This window comes from Periplaneta americana, chromosome 3 (assembly GCF_040183065.1).
Source record: "Periplaneta americana isolate PAMFEO1 chromosome 3, P.americana_PAMFEO1_priV1, whole genome shotgun sequence".
Classification (NCBI taxonomy): Eukaryota; Metazoa; Arthropoda; class Insecta; order Blattodea; family Blattidae; genus Periplaneta; species Periplaneta americana.
In genome coordinates this window covers 41445677-41467287 of record NC_091119.1, presented here as the reverse complement: position 1 = coordinate 41467287, position 21611 = coordinate 41445677, and the positions used below count along the sequence as shown (strand labels likewise).

Here is a 21611-nt window from a genome sequence, read left to right as displayed (position 1 = left end):
AATTCGTCCCAAAGATACTCAGTGGGATTGAGATCAGGACTCTGTGCAGGCCAGTCCAACCGGTAAACATTATTGTCTGCATACCACTGCACAGTAGCCACCGAAACAAGGGGCCAACTTCCATTCTCCAATGTTGCCAGAGGAATGGAAACTCTTTCCAGTGGGTATCCTATACAAACTAGTGGAGAGCATGCCTGACAGGGTGGCTGCTGTTATAGCAACAAGAGTTGATACCACGAGATTCTAAAGGGGCAAAAACAGTGCCCAATTATGCAAATCTAATCTTTCAGGTAAAGCTCCCTGTAAAGCAGATTTGAATAATTTCAAGGAAAAAATTGTTCCGGGACCGGGTATCGATCCCGGGACCTCTGGTTGAACGTACCAGCGGTCTCCCAACTGAGCTACCCGGGAACTCCACCCGACACCGTCTCAACTTTTCCCTTTATATCCACACAACTCGCGTGGGCTGACGAAACGCCAGAGACCCACATCGAGTGCACACAAACTCTGTGTGACTTGAAATTGTGGTTTTCTGTTAACGTACACAGTGACGTATATATTATGCAAATCTAGTCTTTCAGGTAAAGCTCCCTGTAAAGCAGATTTGAATAATTTCAAGGGAAAAATTGTTCCGGGGCCGGGTATCGATCCCGGGACCTCTGGTTGAAACCAGCGCTCTGCCAACTGAGCTACCCGGGAACTCCACCCGACACCGTCTCAACGTTTCCCTTTATATCCACACAACTCGCGTGGGCTGACGAAACCCCAGAGACCCACATCGAGTGCACACAAACTCTGTGTGACTTGAAATTGTGGTTTTCTGTTAACGTACACAGTGACGTATATATTATGCAAATCTAATCTTTCAGGTAAGGCTCCCTGTAAAGCAGATTTGAATAATTTCAAGGGAAAAATTGTTCCGGGGTCGGCTATCGATCCCGGGACCTCTGGTTGAACGTACCAGCGCTCTGCCAACTGAGCTAACCAGGAAAAGTTGAGACGGTGTCGGGTGGAGTTCCCGGGTAGCTCAGTTGGCAGAGCGCTGGTACGTTCAACCAGAGGTCCCGGGATCGATACCCGGCCCCGGAACAATTTTTCTCTTGAAATTATTCAGTGCCCAATTACTTTTTGGTAGATAGTGTATCTTTCTCACTCCATTTATTGTTCATCGAACTTCCTTTTTCAACATTAGTCATGGGAAGAATTTATTCAATCTAGGTCTCTTTGTGGTAGAATTGTTTTATATTATTTATGTTCTTATTATTTCTTTAGCCCTTATGATAATAAATTCCTAAAATAGGGACAACGCTACGACAGGTTTTTCAAAACATGAAAAACGTTACATTTCTTGTAGTTTTCCAAAGGTTCTGTCTTGCATTGTTGCGTAGTGAATGTTCCCAACTGAAACACCTTCTCTGTCATAGGACTACGATGCCCAGGATCTTCAGGACTTCGAGGAAACGATTCTGCGTGGAGTCGACTACAATCAGGACGGCAAGATCAACAGGAAGGAGCTGACAATGATCCTGCTGGCCCTAGCCAAGCACAATCAAGAAGAGGAAGCGGCAGCATAAAACCACGTAGCCACGCCATCCCAACACCAACACCCAGATCGCCATTCTTTTGATTTATTTTTATACGTATACGTGCGATGGACTTGCATGCCAGTGACCATCATGCTTCTAGTAACCTAATCGCGTATGTTGTAGGCTTCGTTAAATTCAGACTAGCGGGTCCATTTCCTTGATTTAAATAATTCAACTTAACAACTATTTCAACGACTTAACGTAACAATGTGTATGCATTCACAGTCTTAACCTATAGGCATCCAACAAACAAAACTCAGTGCGCAGAAACCAGCGGGCGTGACTGTCTCGCGCAGATGACATATGCTCCCTTTCCCAGCATGCTCCCCGTCTCCAATCACACCACCGACACTATGCGCATGCGCACTTATTATCTTCCTGTGCTGAACTGAACACGTGTTATTGCTGCAGAGTCAGGGAGTCGCATAGCGTTTTATATTAAATATTAATTTAATTTAAATATTTAAACTTTAAGTCTGAGGACAGTTCCAGTGAAAATAGATACCGATTGTGACTTAGAAAGAGACGATGTTGACATCTTGTAATGTTATATTCACTTAATTGGTTATTGTTACATCTGCTCTTTGAGTGCACATGTCCGCAACCGTAGCTGTTATAGCTATACCAATACCCACTTATTAAAGAATCCGCCTACTGCAGGGGGGTAAGAGGGGTATAGCATGCGCGGCGCGAGGAGTCTGAGCTGAGTTTTGCCTGTAGGATACCTATAACACGTAGTATAAGATGTTATTATTTAAATTAAGGTAGGTTGACACAATAAAAATAGACTTGCTTCATACCGGTACATGCTAGTGTACTCGAATGTCGCTGATAGCACGTGACACGTCTTGAAATATACAGAGTGAATCTAAGTAATTTCATTAATTTCATAGGGTTATTCTTTGAGATATTTCAAACAAAAAAGTTTAATATAATTTTGCACGTTTTTTGCTTCCTTTTCGAGATAAAAATTGTTTTATATGAAACATTTCATTGCGTGTTTTGGGAAAGCCGTTGATTTAATTTTCAATATGATCAGTCAATTTAACCCTTTGCAGCATAGTGGTTATTCAGAAGAACCACCGTTTTATTTCTTTCTGAATTTTATGGCACAGATATTCCACTAAGGAACCACCTGTTGAGTATACATAGAGATGCCATCTGTGTTTTGAAATTGTGTGCAGAGTTAAAATGTTGAAAAAAAAATTGATCGAAGCTTTGTTATGATCCTTGATATGAAAAATATAAAATAATAATTTGTGCTTCAAAAAAGTTAAGACAGCAGTGTATTATGATAATAAATGATTGAAAGAATTTTAGTTTTGTCCAAATGTGCAGAAATTTGAACCCAACAAAAGTCACAATGTAAAATTTCTTTACGTAACGAAAAGTTACATTTATTCGGATCAAATTTCTGCATATTTAAAGGAAAAAACTAAAATTCTTTCAAGCATTTATCTTATACACTGCTCTCTTAAATTGACTTGAGTATGTTGGGAATTAAATCAATGGCTTTCCAAAAATACGCTATGAAGTGTTTCATATAAAACAACTTTTATGTCGAAAAGAGATAAAAAACAAACAAAATTATATTAAAACTTTTTGTTTGAAATATCTAAGAGAAGGGCCCCTGAAATAAATGACATTACTTACGGTTCACTTGTACATGAGTAAAGACTGAGGCAGTTGTGTTCAAAAATTAAGTCAAGACGAAACAAAAAGAAGTTCACGCGTTCTGTACACGCGAGTGGATCCAGAAGAGGAAAGTTCTGGGAACATCTGGTAACATTTTTTTTAAAGAAAATTGGCTGTTGAGAAAATTCTCGAAAGTAGAGACATTATTTATAATAATACTGATCACTTCGATCAGCTTATTTTATTCCGACTCACTGAAAATGCGAATATTCATCTGTTGAGTTACAATATTCATTGTAGGAGCTCTTTCATTCTTCTTCTTATAACTTCCTACTTTGAAATTCCATAAGAAACGCATTATTCATACGACTGAAGCTGAGAGTAACATTATCGAATCAATTCCTTTTCGCCATTTTGCAGAGATTATTCGTACAGATAAAAATTGGTTGACTTCACTAGGAGGAGTCTAATTACAACATGTTTATAATATACAAGTAACGTCAAAGTAACTGCAGGCGCAACACTCGTACGAAGCAACTAACATCGTAACATCCGAGTAACTGCACGCGCAACACTCGTACGAAACAACTAACATCGTAACATCCGAGTAACTGCACGTGCAACACTCGTACGAAGCAACTATCATCGTAACATCCAAATAATTGCACGCGCAACACTCGTAGGAAGCAACTATCATCGTAACATCCGAGTAATTGCACGCGCAACACTTGTACGAAGCAACTATCATCGTAACATCCGAGTAACTGCACGCGCAACACTTGTACGAAGCAACTATCATCGTAACATCCGAATAATTGCACGCGCAACACTCGTAGGAAGCAACTATCATCGTAACATCCGAGTAATTGCACGTGCAACACTCGTACGAAGCAACTAACATCGTGTCGACTTATTTTAATGACTTGTACCGCCCATCTGCATTAAAAATGTCCGCTAATAATAAAATTGTTTGGTTGAAGATACTTCCATGAGGTTTTGATTGACGGACAGCTGATACATGGTTTAACAGAACTGGAGTAGTTTCATGTAGTTTTCATGGACACTACTTGCATTTGATTAAAATTAAATTGTACTGAACACTTCAACACAGCAGCACGGTTATTCGAATTCAACGTGGTGATTCTGCGTACATGTCACTACCAATATAAATTCATTATCAATATTTTTTCACACTGAAATCAACACAAATTTCTTTCATTTCTAATTTTCCTACTGTCTTCCTCTCTTGAAGACGAAACAGGCAAAATTATCTAACCTGTTACGATAGGATTATGATTATTATATAAGCCTAACAGAGTGTTTAACGCATATTACTTTGTAGAAAAAAGTCTTAAAGAAGTTGATGCGTTAAGTTCATGTAAATGCACCCGTTAACCGTCAGTACAATAAGAGACATCAATGACCGTTAATGTCGCTCTGTGTACAGGAAGCTTTTGCTATATAGCTACGTTCGGAATGTATTGCTTATTGTTTGTTTTGATTATGGTTAAATTTGTATTAGAGTAGCGGATATAAACTGTCTAATTAATTGGTTTTCATTTTTATTCTCTAACAACTAAATTTCAGTTATTTCTCATAAAATTTCAACACAAGCTCATTACTGCAATAAACACACGATGAAACACCAAATAATTTGATAGATTATCTAGAGCAGTATCCTACAAGTTGACAGCTCAAATTTATCATTATTAAATTAGCTTCATAGTTTATATACACATTTTCCATGGTGCTAGGTTTCGAAACCAAGATGGACGCTGGCATGTGTTTGGATGTATGTTTAATATAGGAACCTAATTTTTCGTTATTTCAATATGATTTATATGAAATGTGTGAACACGAGAGTGACATATTTCTGTCGTGTTCCAAGCTTCCATGTATTAGATCAAGGATAGAAGTACAACATATCACAAAATGTGGTTTTTAAGAAAATGTTCGAAGTAAACACTCGTCAATAGTGTAGTGTCAGTCGGTTTTCTCGCCGAGTTTATTCCTCCACTACATTAGAAATCTGAATATTTACTTTCATCACATTCAGTTGTAATTATTAGAGGTAGGACATGAAAAACTATGACAATTTTTTGATACTTAAATCATCTTAATATATTGACGGATGTATAGTTTTCTTGTCTTTGTTGTATCTGTACCTTCGATTTTGACTACTTACACTTCTATGCAGTTTCAATTAATTTAACATTTTTATTACAACAGTTTTATATGTGCAACCAGTAGTAAACAATACAAAAATACACAAAATTATCACAAACAAATCTCACAATAATATGAGTAAACGACAAATCAATATAGGTGAGTATCGAAATAATATAAGCAAATACTACAATAATGCAAACACTGCAACAACATGTGGGCGAACAACACAAAAATTCAGGCAGGAATACAGGTATAGGCCTAGACGTCATACACAAAAGAGTAGACTATCACAAGGATATAGCAGACATCACAAAACCACAGCAAAATATAACAATGAGAAGACAAATATCACAATAATGCAGAAATATATTACAGTAATACAGGAAAATATCGCTAGATGAAAGTATCACAGATATTATATTAGTAAGGAAAATATCACAATAAAATACATCATATTAAGAGATGAAAAGACCGCAATAATAGAAGTAAACATCAACATAACTTACAGTATTACAATAATGCAGGAATATATCACAATAGTATAAATATCGTAATCACACAGGAAAATATCACAGTTCTACAGACAAATATTACAGTTGTACAGACAAATATCACAGTTATACAGATAAATATGACAGTTGTACAGACAAATATCACACTTATACAAACAAATATCACAGATATACAGACAAATGTCACAGATGTACAGACAAATATCACAGTTGTACAGACAAATATCACACTTATACAGACAAATATCACACTTATACAGACAAATATCACAGATGTACAGACATATCACAGTTGTACAGACGAATATCACAGTACAAATACCATACTAATGCAGAAATATATGACTACAATACAGTAAAATGTCGCTAGATGGAAGTATGTATCACAGGTATTACATTAGTAAGGAAAATATCACAATACAAGACATCACACTAACAGATGAAAAGGCGACAATAATAGAATTAAATATCAATATAACTAACAATATTACAATAATACAGGAATATATCATACAGTAAATATCGTAATAACATAGAAAAATATCACAGTTGTACAGACAAGTATCATAGTTATATAGACAAATATCACAGTTGTACAGATAAAATCACAGTTATACAGACAAATATCACAGTTACACAGACAAATATCACAGTTATACAGACAAAATCACAGTTACACAGACAAATATCACAGTTATACAGACAAAATCACAGTTATAGACAAATATCACAGTTATACAAATATCACAGTTGTACAGACAAAATCACAGTTGTACAGACAAAATCACAGTTATACAGACAAATATCACAGTTATACAGACAAACATAAAAAATCTCGAGAAAATACCACAAGAATGGAGGCAAATATCACACTAATTAAAGTCATTACCACAATAATACAGGAAATCTTCACAGAAAAACAAAAAAAAAAAAAAATCACGAGACAGTCAAACATCATTCACAGCAATACATAAGCACATCAAAGAAATTAAACAGTCATCACAATAACATGAGCAAACATCACAGTTATACAGGCATGCTTCAGAGCAAAATAACCAAATATCACAACGATACGGACAAAATCTTGAAACGTAATATTTACTGCAGATAGTTGTGGAAATTATTATTTTTTCTAATCGCGAGTATTGATTTAATTCCAGTTTCACCCAAGTGTTCCCCTCTAGGAGACATGTCGCACTTGTAAACTCTGCAGCAGAGTGTTACCAGTGATGCATTATGGGAGGTGATGATGGAAGTACATGGAATGCTGGTAGAGGAGACGGGAGTACGCCGCGAAAACCAATTACTGAACACCGTATTTTTCCAATACAAATTCCAATTTAACCCTCTTGAATTCGAACCCTGGAACGTCGACATTCTAGCCGCTCAGCTAACGGTGCGCCATTGTGGAAATTATGTGGCAATATTTTACTAGACTCATAGGAATCCGGGTCTTAGTTATGGTGGTGAATTCTAAGCCACCTGCGACCCACCTCTAACAATTACATTGCATTGTGGTCTAAAATAAAATTATTTAGATCATTATTTCTCTATGACTGAAATTCAGATATGCAGTAAGTAAAGTCTCTTCTTGGTTATGGAAGCTTGGAATATGATGGAGCTATTTGTAATAACCCCATTTTCCCTCCTCACCCCCATAAAACTGTATAAAATGTACCTAACTCGCTGTAGATTGTGTTCATCTCGACAGTAGGGATTTGCTAGTCATCATTTTGTTGCAAGATGAACTTTGATTTCTGTTGTAACTTATGTTCATAAGTCTGTGAACGTGGAGCTCGTGGATATATATTACAGAGATGTTTTTGTTCGTATGTACAAGTAGGCCTATTGTGTATATATTTTGGGCGGTGGAGTGTGGCTTCCAAGCTCTTCTACCTGACTGATTACTCTATTACTCCACTCACATGAGTTACATGCAGAGTGTCCACAGTGTTCTTCCATGTAGCGACTAAATATGGGAACTTCATCGGAGAGACTGTCGTTTAGTGAGAGTGCGTTACGTACCATTTTATTCATAGATTTTCAATAATTCCGACTCTGCGACAATTCTAGTAGAAGCTTTGGTGTGACGACATTAGAGACACGATATTGTTTAGAATATAAGCTAAAATATACAGGTGATTGAGCGAAGAATCGAAAACTGTTTAGAATATTCTAGCGAAAGTATGGAATAAGATCATTTACTGGAAAGGTAGAGGTATTTATTCTTTTAAGATTGTAACAGACATTATGTCTAACCCACGATAAAATAATGTTAATTTAATTTATGGAACTTAAATTTTGTCGCTTTAGATTTTGGCTTTGACAGTCTGCCTTTTTTTTTTTTTTTTAGTTTGGGACATAATCCCAAAATGTGAGATGCCTTGAAAATGTATTCCGTATTACAAAAACAGTTCAAGGTTATATTTCTCCAGTGCTTGGGAAAAATGGCATAAGTCAGTTTCCACAAACATTTTTTTAATAATTTATTGACAACTTACGGAACATCTGCTCGCTTTGGAAGCGAGACATAAGTATTTCTCTCATTACAATAATTCATACAGAAGAAAATCAAATCGACATAAACTAGTGTGAAGACAGTTTTCTTCCTTCTCCCGCAAAATTAACATTTTTTATTTGTGTCATTTTTCCCGAGCACTACAGATTTAACACATGGAAGGATGTAAAACTTAAGAATGAAACAAAAATTCCAAACAGAAGTTTCAACATACTATTCTAGAGGAAGCAGATGACTTAAACTCTGCTGGAAAGAAGATGAAACTTTTTAAAAGTGGAATAGATAGGCCTATCATGCCTTGTCGATTATAACAAAGAAAATTAATTCAATTTGTCAACTCTAAATTTTATCGCATTTATATTTTGGTATCACTTTCCAGTCCATCTAATTATCTAGGCATTTTACGTAATCATTTATATAATGTTTAATTTTTAAACTTTCTAAATTGCATATTGTTCTATGATTCTATCTATTGTATTGATTTTTTCCTCTATTTCATATATGCATTTTTGTATTGTTTTCTGGACCTATATGGTAATCTGTTATGACAGGCAGATGTATTAATAAATTTGCAATATGAAAATGCGAGACTTCATGAATATATAGTCCTTATTGTAAAAATAGTTCAGAGCAAAATTTGGCACATGAAATATCTAAAACGTAAGACTGAAAAAAGAGAGTAGGGACGTCCACTTAAGGGACACTAAACTGAATTATTGGCTAAAATGGTAAAAATAAATATTTTTACATAAACAATTACCTTATACATATGTTTAATATTCTGTCCTATATTTAGCCTCGGCTACTACTTTTAAAGGTCTAGCGGCTATTTTTAAATACTCACTAAAATATTGCGTTTTCTCAAAATTACGTTTTTGATCAATAATAAAGTTCCTAGTCGCTTCTATTTGCTCCGAATTATATGAAACTTTGCAAGAATACTCATTATATTACAATATACAAAGCTGTGCATGTAATCAGTTCTTTACTGAAAACTTTCCATGATATAAATTTTTAACTTCTAAAAATTAAAGAAAATTACCAAGCAAAAATTATGATATATAAGAAAATTTTTTATCTCATGAACCAATTATCAAATTTAAAAATCAATGCTCAGTTTTCTTTATCATGAAATGTAAGTCTTACACAGAAGATTTTTAAAACCAAAAACAATTCTGAAGCCGTCAGGGATGTTTTGAATTTATGTATAATTTAATATAATTAAAATACGTGAAAATTAATATCTAAAGAACTAATGAATGAAACTTGATTAAATTTAGTACTGTTATTTAAACATACATACACAACAAAACCGCCGAATTTGAAAGAAATTAATCAAAAACTTTAAAAGTTTCAAGACTCAGTCTCAGAGTCCCTTAAAAGATGATGAAACTCTTTCCAAAATGAAACTAATACAAGATGTAAAATTCATTATTTAAAAAAGAAGAGTCATTCAATTCCATCAACTCTAAATTTTGTCGCAGTTAAGATTTTGGCTTCCCTCGACAGTCGCGTAGTTCATCTAAATTTGAAATGGCCTCGGCATGTGTTATCTGTTAGCATTTCCCCTCACTGTTTCCCGCTCTCGTATCGCAAGCGTTCTGCTAGGATAACGCTGTTACCAAGTTTCGGGATCGTCGTCTGCAAGTGACAGCTTGCTTAAAGGAAACACTTGCTTGGTCTCGTGATAAATAGTTTAGTTTGTGCATGTGACTCGATACTTTGAAACAATAAACAAGAAATTCAAACCAATTTACAAAGCCGTGTGCGGAACAAACTGAAAGTGCGGTCGATTTTATTACTCACGCAAACTCTCTCCCTTGCTACAATCCCCGTGTTACAACTTTTATTGCTTGTGATATGCGTTATCCTATACATTTTATTGCAGTTATAGGAAAGTAATTTATCTTTTGGAAATCTCCAGTATTGATTTAGCTCGGCTGAATATTTTCAGCAGAAGTAATCACCGTAGCACGCGGATTACGAAACTCAATAAACTCATGTTCCGTATAGGAAATTTCCCCACCCCGGAAATGGATTAACTTGGCAACCAGCGAAAGCTTTCCTTTCTCTCCGGCAAAGGGAAGCACTCAACAATGTTTTATTGGTTAATGTTCCAATAGGACGCCTACAAACTACAACCGTACTGAAATTATCTTTCGTTACGAAAGCAAAATAAATTATTTTCCTAGTGATAAAATGTTCCTTTATACAGCTGATAAATATGCTATAGAATTTGAATAAAATCATCTTCCGCTACAATAGCAGATGGAAGTTTCGTCAAATATACTAACAAATGGGCAGCAATGCTCTTCTGCTACGAAAGCAGAAGAAAGTATTTCCTAGTGATCAAATGCCCCATTAGGCAGCTAAAGTATACGTTATCACTAGAGATCGGATTTTAAAGGAAAATTTTTTCATCAAAAAAGGACAAAAAAGAGGGAAAGTTATAGCCAAAAAAAGGACTTGAAAAAGGGCTATATTACTCCCCAAAACACTATTCAGCACATTCATGGATATACATGGCGCACACAATCTTACATTTATCTCTTCACAGCATAAGGAAAGTGTTGTATTTGGTATAGTCAAAAAATGACCACAAAAAGGACTTATTACTCCTTCGAAAGGGTGCTATTTTAATTGAAAACACACTTCAGCACATTCATGGAACATAAGAAAAGTGTTGCATTTGATCATATAAAACATTTCAATATGTTTCAATATGATTCTGCCTCTTTGAACGTAGAATGACTTTATAAACAGAAAATGACCGCTCAACATCAACTGAAACCAGAGGTGAAATTTTTCTTTTTATCCTGAACTCTAAATCGGCACACTTTATTAGTTTTTCAATGTCTGGAATCAGAAGAAGAACGATATTTATTTTCGCTTGCTCAGGAAGTTGTAGGCCTATCGCAAAAAATATAGGACAATTATCTAAATGTTTGCGATATTCTGTTAAAAAAAAGGACCAAAATAAAAGATGTTTTAAAAAAGGGCAAAAAGGGAATTTGGACTAAAAAGGGGAAGTCAAAACCACATAATTTGTTCGGTGGAAGATAGTTTTGAAATCGTAATTAATTATTTCAAGTTTCGTGTTGAATTAAAAAGGGATTCCCTTTAAAATCCGGTCTCTAGTTATCACCCTTCCAAAATCATTTCCCACTAAGAGGGTACTCAAGTTCAAATACCCCATTAGGCTGCTAATGCCCTATTGAAATCACCTCCCTTTACGCGAACAAAAACAATCATTTTTTCGCGGTTAAAAATTATCTTTAGACCGCAGATAAATAAGCTCTAATATCCATACGTTATGTGAGCCAATAGGAACTTTGTTATTGTGGTTAAATGTACCGTTAGACGCCTACAAATTATGCTGGAAACTCAATTGAAATTACCTTCTACTTCGCGAAACGAAGTATTACTCTCGCCCTCAAATGTCCCGTTTAGAGAGCTTATATTTATATGCTATAACAACCAATTGAAATCACTGACCTCTACCTCTTTCACTGTCCACTCACCTCCTTCGTAGCTTGCACTTTCTTCACTCGCTTGTTTTCCTTATCGCTATCAAACCTCGTCTCCCCCACCATGTTTTTCACCATTCCTCGTTATGCCCATCGACTCACTTAAAGTTTGACTTAATTCCTCGACCTTTTATACCATCATACTTATAAAATCTTCAATACCCCCAACAGACACTGCATTTCAGTTTTCTAAGTATTTCTTTCAATCCCACTCTTATTACTATCACTCCCTCCCCCATTTTCAGTTCTCAACTCCTGGATTAGCTCCTTGTGCCACTCATCCTCACATTCAAGTGCTTTCTTAGCTGCCTCCTTATATAGAAAATTCTGTCTATATTTTCGCACTTAATGAAGTCACAAACTCAAATTAAACAACAGGACAAATTTTACTTGAATATAATGAAACTGCGTATTATAAATGACGTATTACTTTCATTTTGTCACGTGTTTAGGAAACACGCAATAACTGAAATGCTGCGCACAATCAATTATTGTCCCACAGCTGAATTTTATTTTGAAAGTTCTACTTGGAGCACTGTCAGATTTTGATAGATAGGCTGAAAGTATTCTGACAATAGACTCAAGACCACAGTGTATCAAGCGGAGCAGAATCAGATCTATATACAAGCACAATACAGTTATAAATTAACAACTAGGGAAACTTCGTTATCGGAGATTACTAAACCTTACCGCTGCGCTGGAGGCGGAGTCGAAGTTTCCCTCCATTAATCTGAATCATTGTCGCTACTAATTGACAAGTCATCTGATGCATTACTGCTATCAGTTAAACATTCTCTTAACGAAATTATTCAGTCAGTTTCACTGTCTGTTACATTAGCACTAGAAAAATATTGTTTTTGTTATATTTAACATCCTCAACACATTTCTTCCACTTGTCTTTTCCATATTCTGCGAAAAGGTGGCCCAATTTCTCTTACAAAAATCCAATTGAAAAAACTGGAGACAACTGACTGTCTGTCCCTTTAAGTAAATGAAACCAAGAACAATAAATGGTTATTTTTAAAACATGGTTGGGTTTTGAAGATAAATAATGTTTATGTACGCGCTACTTGAAGGACAGTGAGCAGTCAGACATAAATTTAACAAGTGATGATATCTTGTTGACTCATTCTAATAACATGGGGTTTTTTCACCATAAAGTAGACGATTTCATACACTGCAACTACCCACTTATCTCTTCAAGAATAAAGGTTCATCGCTAATCGATTTTCTACTTCAAAAACATATTTTCCCAAACTACAGTAGTTTAAAACAAACCTCAATTAAGAAGTCTTATATTTGTTATATTGGGTGACTCAAACATCTTAAAAATCTGCAAACAACATGCTTTCTTTCCTTATTAGAATCTGATTACCACTTTTTGAGTTATTAAATATAAAAGATGCAAAAATATTCTGCTTCATTGAAAGTCTACGTAAGTAACGCCTTCTCCCGTTATTGGCTGACAATTAGGAAAGAGGAAGTGAATAGTATATTGTGTCACTCTTTAAGATTGACGCATGCGCAGACCAACGGAGTTTACTACGTTGTTCCCCTATATCTCTATGGTTCACCGCAAACAAATTTTGCGCTCCTAGAGCAGGACGTTTGAGGTCAAGTGATCCAGAATCAAATCTATTCGCCGCTGAAAAAACTGTACTCAGACATCATCAGAGAAATATCCCTAAAAGTATCTGATTATTAGCTATAATTGTATTTCTTTCAAGGCTATATATGAAGGCTGGAAGTTAATATTTAAGTCTCTTGGTTGTCACATCAGCAAGCTGAATTATTGACAGGTGAGCAGAATCTCTGAGTTGTCACATCAGGAAGCTGGATTGTTGATGGTTGAGCAGAATCTCTGAGTTCTCACATCAGCAATCTAAATTGTTGACTGTTGAGCTTCCTCTAGGTTGTTACATCAGCAAACTGGATTGTTGACGGTTGAGCAGAATCTCTGAGTTGTCACATCAGCAACCTAAATTGTTGGCTGTTGAGCTTCCTCTAGGTTGTCACATCAGCAAGCTGGATTGTTGACGGTTGAGCTTCTTCTAGGTTGTCACATCAGCAAGCTGGATTGTTGTTGAGCTTTCTCTAGGTTTTCACATCAGCAAGCTGGATTGCTGACGGTTGGGCTTTCTCTAGGTTGTCACATCAGCAACCCGAATAATTTTTGACGGCTGAATAGGAATTGGAAGCATGTTGGGTTTGAATTGAAGGATAATATTTGCTCCAAGACTACCAACGTTCTAAATAAGGAAACCCGCCGAAAATTGCTAAATTGAGACGTGCTAGCATTTCAAGGACTCTGTGGACATCCTGTGCATTGGCCTAATTACTTTGACTCGTGCTCCTTCGTATAGGTTGCCAAAACTACTTACTATACTTTAGAAAAGTCACCTTCCATACATAACCATATCTACAACTAGATGAATTTGAAACTTTTAAACCAGGTTAACTATAGTAAACTAGCGTTAACTGATTTGAAATATTCATAACTGTTTTAACCTATAAATACGAGAAATATAATATAAATTAAGAAGTGAAGACATATATAAAGATTTTAATCTAAAACTTTCTCTTTGAGAGTTAGTATTGACTAGATTCTGCAATTAGATATACTTGGCGAGCTATTCTAGAACTAAAGTAGTAAAAACGAATTTAAAACTGTTGCTAAATCTACTCTATAATAATGCACATATAATTTAACAAACGATAAGCACAAATAGCATCAAATTGATTCTTACTACGCATTCCATTACGTCTAAAGTTTTAACTGCATTTCTTTATGTTTCCCATTTCCGTACACCCTTGCAATCGGTCGAAAAGGCGTTGTGTCACTCCTTGTAAGTACTTGTCAAGCGTAGAATTATGTCGAAAATCTCTCTTTACTGGAGAAATAAGAATTATCGTGTGCTGTATTTACATGTACTAAGTGATTTACGAAGAAATGTCATAACTAAGCTTCGGATAAAGTAGCTGTATCAGGATAGGCATCTCGTGTCCCCCAGTCGACAGTAGTGATGACATATGTTCAACTCTTATCGGCTGTACTGTTCATTCACTGATGTTTTAGCTAGGGGGTAAGGAGCGCTCTTCCCAGCAGGTAGAGTTTTATCTAGTGGAAGAGGGTAGTGTTTACTTAGAGCGTATTCCGAATCTCAGCGCTGAGGAATCTGATGGCATCACGGTGTTCCGAATTTCAACGATGACGTCACTGATGCTCCAACGGTGTCGCACCGGTTCCATCAGCTTGCAGATGTGAATTAGCAGACGAATGACATCGTGCACCGTTGTGTCATGGCGGTGTGTTTTGCTTTGGTCCTGCTATATTGTTTGTAAAGAGCACTGCGTAAAAACAATATGTTAATGGCTCATGAGCGAACATGTCAACGGACCAGTTATTATTACCGGTTCAAGAAATAAATTCTTTGAACGAGATGTCAGTACGGAAATTTCGCTAAATCTTGCTAGCGTAGCACAGACAACTTGTACAGCCGCTATGACAGCCATCGAACTTTCCAGCAGTTTTGTTCCTATTTCGCTGCAGCGTGACGTCATTATTGACCACCGATCCGGTGAGATTCGGAATACGCTGTTAGTCTGAGGCAAGTCAAGGCCCTATCCTATACAGCTATGCAGTCTATCCTGATACAGCTACTTTATCCGAACCTTAGTTGTAACTTTAGGATATGACTTTTAAAGCCATTTCGAATATGAGAATTTTCGTGTTAACATGAAAAAAGAACGAAACATGAAAGAAAATATATTCTATTCTATTTTATTGTAAAGATTGTACATTATAATTCAAATAATGATATATTTTGTAATGATCAATAGGCGCATACTCACTAAGTTAACAGAACCTAACCTTGAAAATGTACCATTATTTATCTTGTATGAACACGAAAATTCTCATATCTCCATTCAAACGAAAGAATAGTCCAGATAATTCCTGTAGGAGTGGCTCAAGTTTTCTCATATGGTGAGCCAAACCGTTTGCATTGTGGTATAAAGTATTACCGATTAATTGTATATACTAAGCCTTTCCTCTCTTACCATCACACTATCCTCTGTCCAAAAGATGCATCATCGTTCACTCCAGTCTTTCTTTAGGTTATGTTGGTGTTCTTGCTTTGATTGTGAGTAAAACTTTCATTCTCACCCACCCCTCCCCCATTATTTTCTGTTAACGATGTGTATTGTTTACAAACTGCGTTGTTTAGATGTGATTGAAATCGTACTCTGATGGTCATTATCGTTCAATGAACATAATTAATATGGGTGTTGCTTTTGATAACGAACGAAGGCGTATTTTTAGTCAGGAGACAATACTCTATGTTTTGGTGCTGTGTTTATCAAGCGACGGAAGAAAAACAAGTGTTATAGTAATAATAATCATAATACAATGTAATATAACATTAAATAATTTTAAGTATGCTGGACATACTATATATATATACTCTCCAAGAATAAATAATAATTATTTAATTTGTTCACGAGAAAGCTGTAAATATTTTCAGGATGAGAAGAGATGTTATTCTAAAATATACTACCTATCACCTAAATTCTTGTTTTTTTTCCTCATATTTCTTGTGCTTAGAGTCACCGCCTGCTGGATCGCATCTTATGACTGCTTACATTGCCTGCTCAATCAGCGCTTATGTGCAGCCATAAGATGCGATCCAGCAGGCAGTGCTTGAAGTAAACATTAATTCACAAGCCTATTATAGTAATGTTTTTCATAATATGTGCAACTTCGTGCATTAAAAAGTTCCTAAAAACATTTACAGTTTTGATAGACGTATAGATTTTAATGAATTTTGTAATAGTCTATACATAATGCGCAACTGTTATACTACTTGAGCCTTTCAATTATTTTTATTAATTTTAACATCATATTATGACGTTAATGATGAAATAGAACACAGTAATTGACGTTTTCTGCTGTTTCTTTGAATTGATAAGATTCATTGAATGTCAGCTGATGACATAATTGAAAACTGTGTGTAGTGGTGCTGAAATTGGTAAGAAATTATCTCAACAACTTCAGTTGTTGTTTTTTTTTCGTTCAATTCCTTTCGAGTATCTATATTTAAGACAATTTCTGAAAATAGTAGTCAATTGTTAACATGTACAGATGTTGCTAAAATAGCTGAAAAATTGGCAAATGGACCTACATAAATAAATTAATGAAAATCGAGAATGTACAGGAATCTGAGGCGCCTAAGGCAGGGGAGTGCAAAGCACAGGAACCTTCTTGTGCTACATTACGAAATATGGAAACAGTAACAAGAGTGCGAACATTGATATTTTTTGGTCATGATATTGCATAAAATATAATTCATGTATCGAGATTATTCATTCTAAACATTTTCATAGTATGATATTATTCTTCAACAATTTATGTTCATGTAATAAAAATCTCACACTGAAAAAATCTCTTCCCAAAGCTCGTTATCGTCTGTCTGCCATGGCCACTCTTTTCTGTAGTGATGAACAGTGTGTCAGTAAATTGTAAATTCTTCTTAATTATCGAAATATTAAAATGTATCCACCTATTTTTTAATAAACGATCGAAATTATAATTGTCTACCCAATGGCATAACTCGCGTCTTCGGTACATAATGTATAATCCTCAAAATGTTCGAAAATTCCACCTCTTGTGCTAAACAGTATAATGACTTTTCAAAGATTCGCTTATATTAGGATATCAAATTTGACTAACTTTCCTTCAGTTAAAACACTCCATTCTATTTCCGGAATGTTATCTGACACAGATCCGTTCTCACGAAATCTCGCTACTAACATTATTTCGAACTTGACTGTCCAAGGCAGAATATTATCAAATCGCAAAGATCGTTTAGCTTTGTTCGAAAATTCCACTTAATGTGTTAAATAATCCAATTCATTTTTAAAGATTAACCTTTAATCATTCATCAAAATATCTAACTCTCCAGTTCAGACATTCCATTCTATTTACATAATATTATCTGATGCGGCAGGATTCTCAGACCGCAAAAAGATTTAGCTGTGGAGTTAAACAAATGTAGGTGGCACTATATAAGTACATATTATGGGAAGTATTTTCACTTTTGAGTTTTATTTTAAGATATAGGGTTTAAGTACTGAAGACGAGACAGGCTATAATCGCCATGATGATGATGATGATGATGATGATGATGATGATGATGATGATGTGAATTGGTTATAATAAGTGAAATACATTAACTATAGTGATAAACAAATATCCTAACATCGCTGATTCCCAAAATACACGAACATTTTCTGAAATGACAGAACTCAGCAAATTGTGAAACACAAAACAAAGACGCGCGTTCAAAAAACGTAGAATACACGCAAAGGAGCTACAAAATGAGTATAAGATTGGCAACAGCATTTGACGTAACGAGTTCGAATTGGTTGATGAGTAGGTGAACAAGACAACATGTCCCAACAAGACTGTGTCTAGCCCGAAGTGTTTTTAAACAAGGTACATGCTCGTTTCGTTAGTAACTGGAGAACCGAGGAACGTGCCATTAAATTTTTCGCATGTTATCCAAGAGTATATCTAAAATTGACAATAACATACCGACTGCGTTCATTCAGTCTTCCGATTTACCTGAAAAATTTCGGTGTCACAGTCAGTAAGAGTGGAATGTTTGTACAGAAAAAGAGAGAATCCTAGACCGAGGATACATTTTGTAGAGTCCCATGGCGATTGCAAAATACTATTCTGTACAAATAAAATGTTGAAATTTGTTTCCATCTTGGGACAAAGAAGTCGTAAAAATGACATAACTTAATATTTTCTTACCATAATTCACTAAAATTATTATCACAAAAATATCGTGTGTGAGAAGAAATTAAATTTCATACTGATGAGATAAAAGATTTTAGCTTCAGCCATTTCTCAGTGACAGCACCACTATACATTATTTTGAGTCACATGATACACGTTTTGCTTATATTTTTGCAAATGTCTTTGATTTTGGAATACTATAAAATGCCGAACAAATGAATGCAGAATGTAATATTCGTAAGGTAAACATCTCCCTACTGAAAATACTGACAGCTTCAGAAGAGGAATACCAAAAGAGATTAACCGCAGTTTGAATTAATGATGGAATACGAAATATTTAGCCATGGATAAATACATATAAGGATACAAAATCGACAGTCATTCTCCCTGATTTGTGGTGAGTGTTTGTGTGTGTTTGAGTGCGTGCATGTGCGAGTGTTTGTGTCAATTCGCACATTCAGCTTTTATGCCATGGCAATAAGAGGGAATTCACATGACGGTACATGAAGAATGGCAGAAATTCCTCACTTCCCATTAGAGTGCCCTGCATGGCTCAATAAATATAAAGAAATTACATAATATATCCTGCCATACGCATGTTAACTATGTTTTCTTACAGTTGGTATTCAGAGAATACATTTTAACACGTGAGGAACCTCGGTGTAGAGGGTTTTTAAAGGTATGTTTGGGAATATTTGAAGGAGAAAGTTTTGTAGATGTTTTGTGTCTGAATCCATGGCTTGTTGAAAAGATAAATAGATATTTATGTTATGAAATATATTTACATGTTTATCATTATATAAAAATTGTTGATATTACATTTATCAATGGTTTTGTCGTAAACATATTGTCATCGGTTAACTGTTAAATGTTGATGAAAATTTTAATCCATTGAAATAAAATGGAGAGAATTGATATCATTGAAGTTAATTTCTTAAGCTGTACCCCCCATATTATCCTATTCCTAATCTATAATGTCCAACAAAACGTCTAAATTAGTGAGTAACAACAATGATACAAAAAGGGCTTGAGAATGTGGTATGTATGTTTCAAGAATAGTGTACAGGCCTTTGGATTTCACCCAAAAGATTAACTCGCGATATGACCAGAGATTTTAAAGCGAGTATAAATTAATAATAAAAAAAGTAGCTGAAGAATGTACAGGCTGATCCGTTTGGGTGTGGATAAAATAAAAATACCGTAAAACATTTACTACTGAACTTTATTTGTTGAAACTATGTGCATACAACACTGAAAGATGGAAGATTCCTCAGAGCTCAACATGACCCCCATTGTACACCCTGCACAACTCATAACGGTGATGAAATTCAGTCCATGTCCGTTGTAACATAAGAAGGATGATTTGTTGAAAAGCTTGAGTAATTTTTACTCTCAGATCATCAACGTTCCTAGGTTTCTGTGAATAGACAATGTCTTTAACAAAACCCTACACGAAGAAGTCAGGAGGAGTTAGATCTGGGGAGTTTGAGGACCAAGCCAAGAGATAGCTGCTTCTCGTACTGGGTTTCGCCTGCGACCTCCTGCATGTTCTTTTTTTTTAACACAGAACCTGTTTCTACAAATGTTCGATACCACAACATTATGGAATCGTATTTAGGTACATTACGCACATCATACTCACGCCGAAATTCCCTTTGAATTCTTTTAACACTCTCAAATTTAGCATACCAGAGAACACATTGTGCCCGCTGTTGATTTGCAGTAGCCATTTTAATAATCTACGATTTTCATTTGTCCTTTCAGATTATGCATTGTTGATTGTCATATATGGAAACTCCCAACTTTTAATAATAATGTAACCAGCAAGAAAGTTTTCCTACTATCATAATAGCTTTATAATAAATTAATATCATCCATACCCAAACGAATCCTGAACAAATCCTGGCTTTCGGGAAACAAAATTGTAAATTCCATTAAATCACTCTGATAATCTCCATACTGTTATTTAACAAGTCATCAACAAATCTCAAATAAGACTGTAATATGCTTGGCATGTTTATAATTTTCGTACCAATCAGTAATGCTAAAATCAAAGAATATTCACGATAGACGTAGACAATGCTTAGTAATGGAACTGATCATCATTTTGTAGACAGGAATGCTGTAATAACTTAAATAAGTTTTAGACTCACTCTTAAGACGAAGCACTACCCAGACTTGTTTATCTTAAAAGTACAGAAATATATCCTCGGTAAATGGCAACTTCATTTACTACCCATAGGCCTAAGCATAAGAATATCTTAATCAAAAATGTTCTTATATCTTTAAATTTTGTGATCAATATCAAATATAGTTTATTTAAAATATTTGTACAAAAGTGATACATTCACATCTAGAAGAGCTTCCAAAGAGTCCTATATCTTCATTATCATTGACCTGACGCTAATTCTCATCAGCCGTCCGACGTTTCAGCAACCACTGTTTAACATAAGGTGTTGGATCCCACAAGTGAACTTGTGGCCCTAATAAGTTTATAAACATCAAACTAGACACATTTCCAACCAACAAACGATTTCTAGATGATATCATGATGATGTTTAGAGAACGAAATCCACTCTTATGGTCAGAACCCGTTATTGGCAATGTTTCTATTGCTAATTATACTCTTTTCATATTGTCTTCAACACAGTTTCAATTGGGGCCATCGCTATCAATATAGTTTCTAAAATTTTCACGAACTGTGTGGAATGGTATGCGAAAACTTTGACATAGTTTCTCACATATTTTGTTTTCGCCCTCAAGCTATGTCGTATCAATGTCTATTAGCCAAGTTGACGGTTTCAGCACATGCATTTGTTGCAGCAAGTTTTTAAACTCAGACATATTGGCAGCATCACTTTC

The 21611-nt window shown here is 35.3% G+C and overlaps 1 protein-coding gene across 2 annotated transcripts in view; it reads left to right on the top strand.

Moving 5' to 3' along the window:
• The window catches only part of Cbp53E (Calbindin 53E), an 886322-nt gene extending 866656 nt beyond the window's left edge, over window positions 1–19666 (top strand). For both annotated transcript variants that reach the window (XM_069820369.1, XM_069820368.1), the window contains one exon: window positions 1425–19666. In XM_069820369.1, coding sequence (XP_069676470.1) covers window positions 1425–1574 — 150 coding nt within the window. In that variant the 3' untranslated portion in view covers window positions 1575–19666. The remainder of the gene's footprint in view (window positions 1–1424) is intronic.
• The last annotated feature ends 1945 nt before the right edge of the window (window positions 19667–21611 follow it).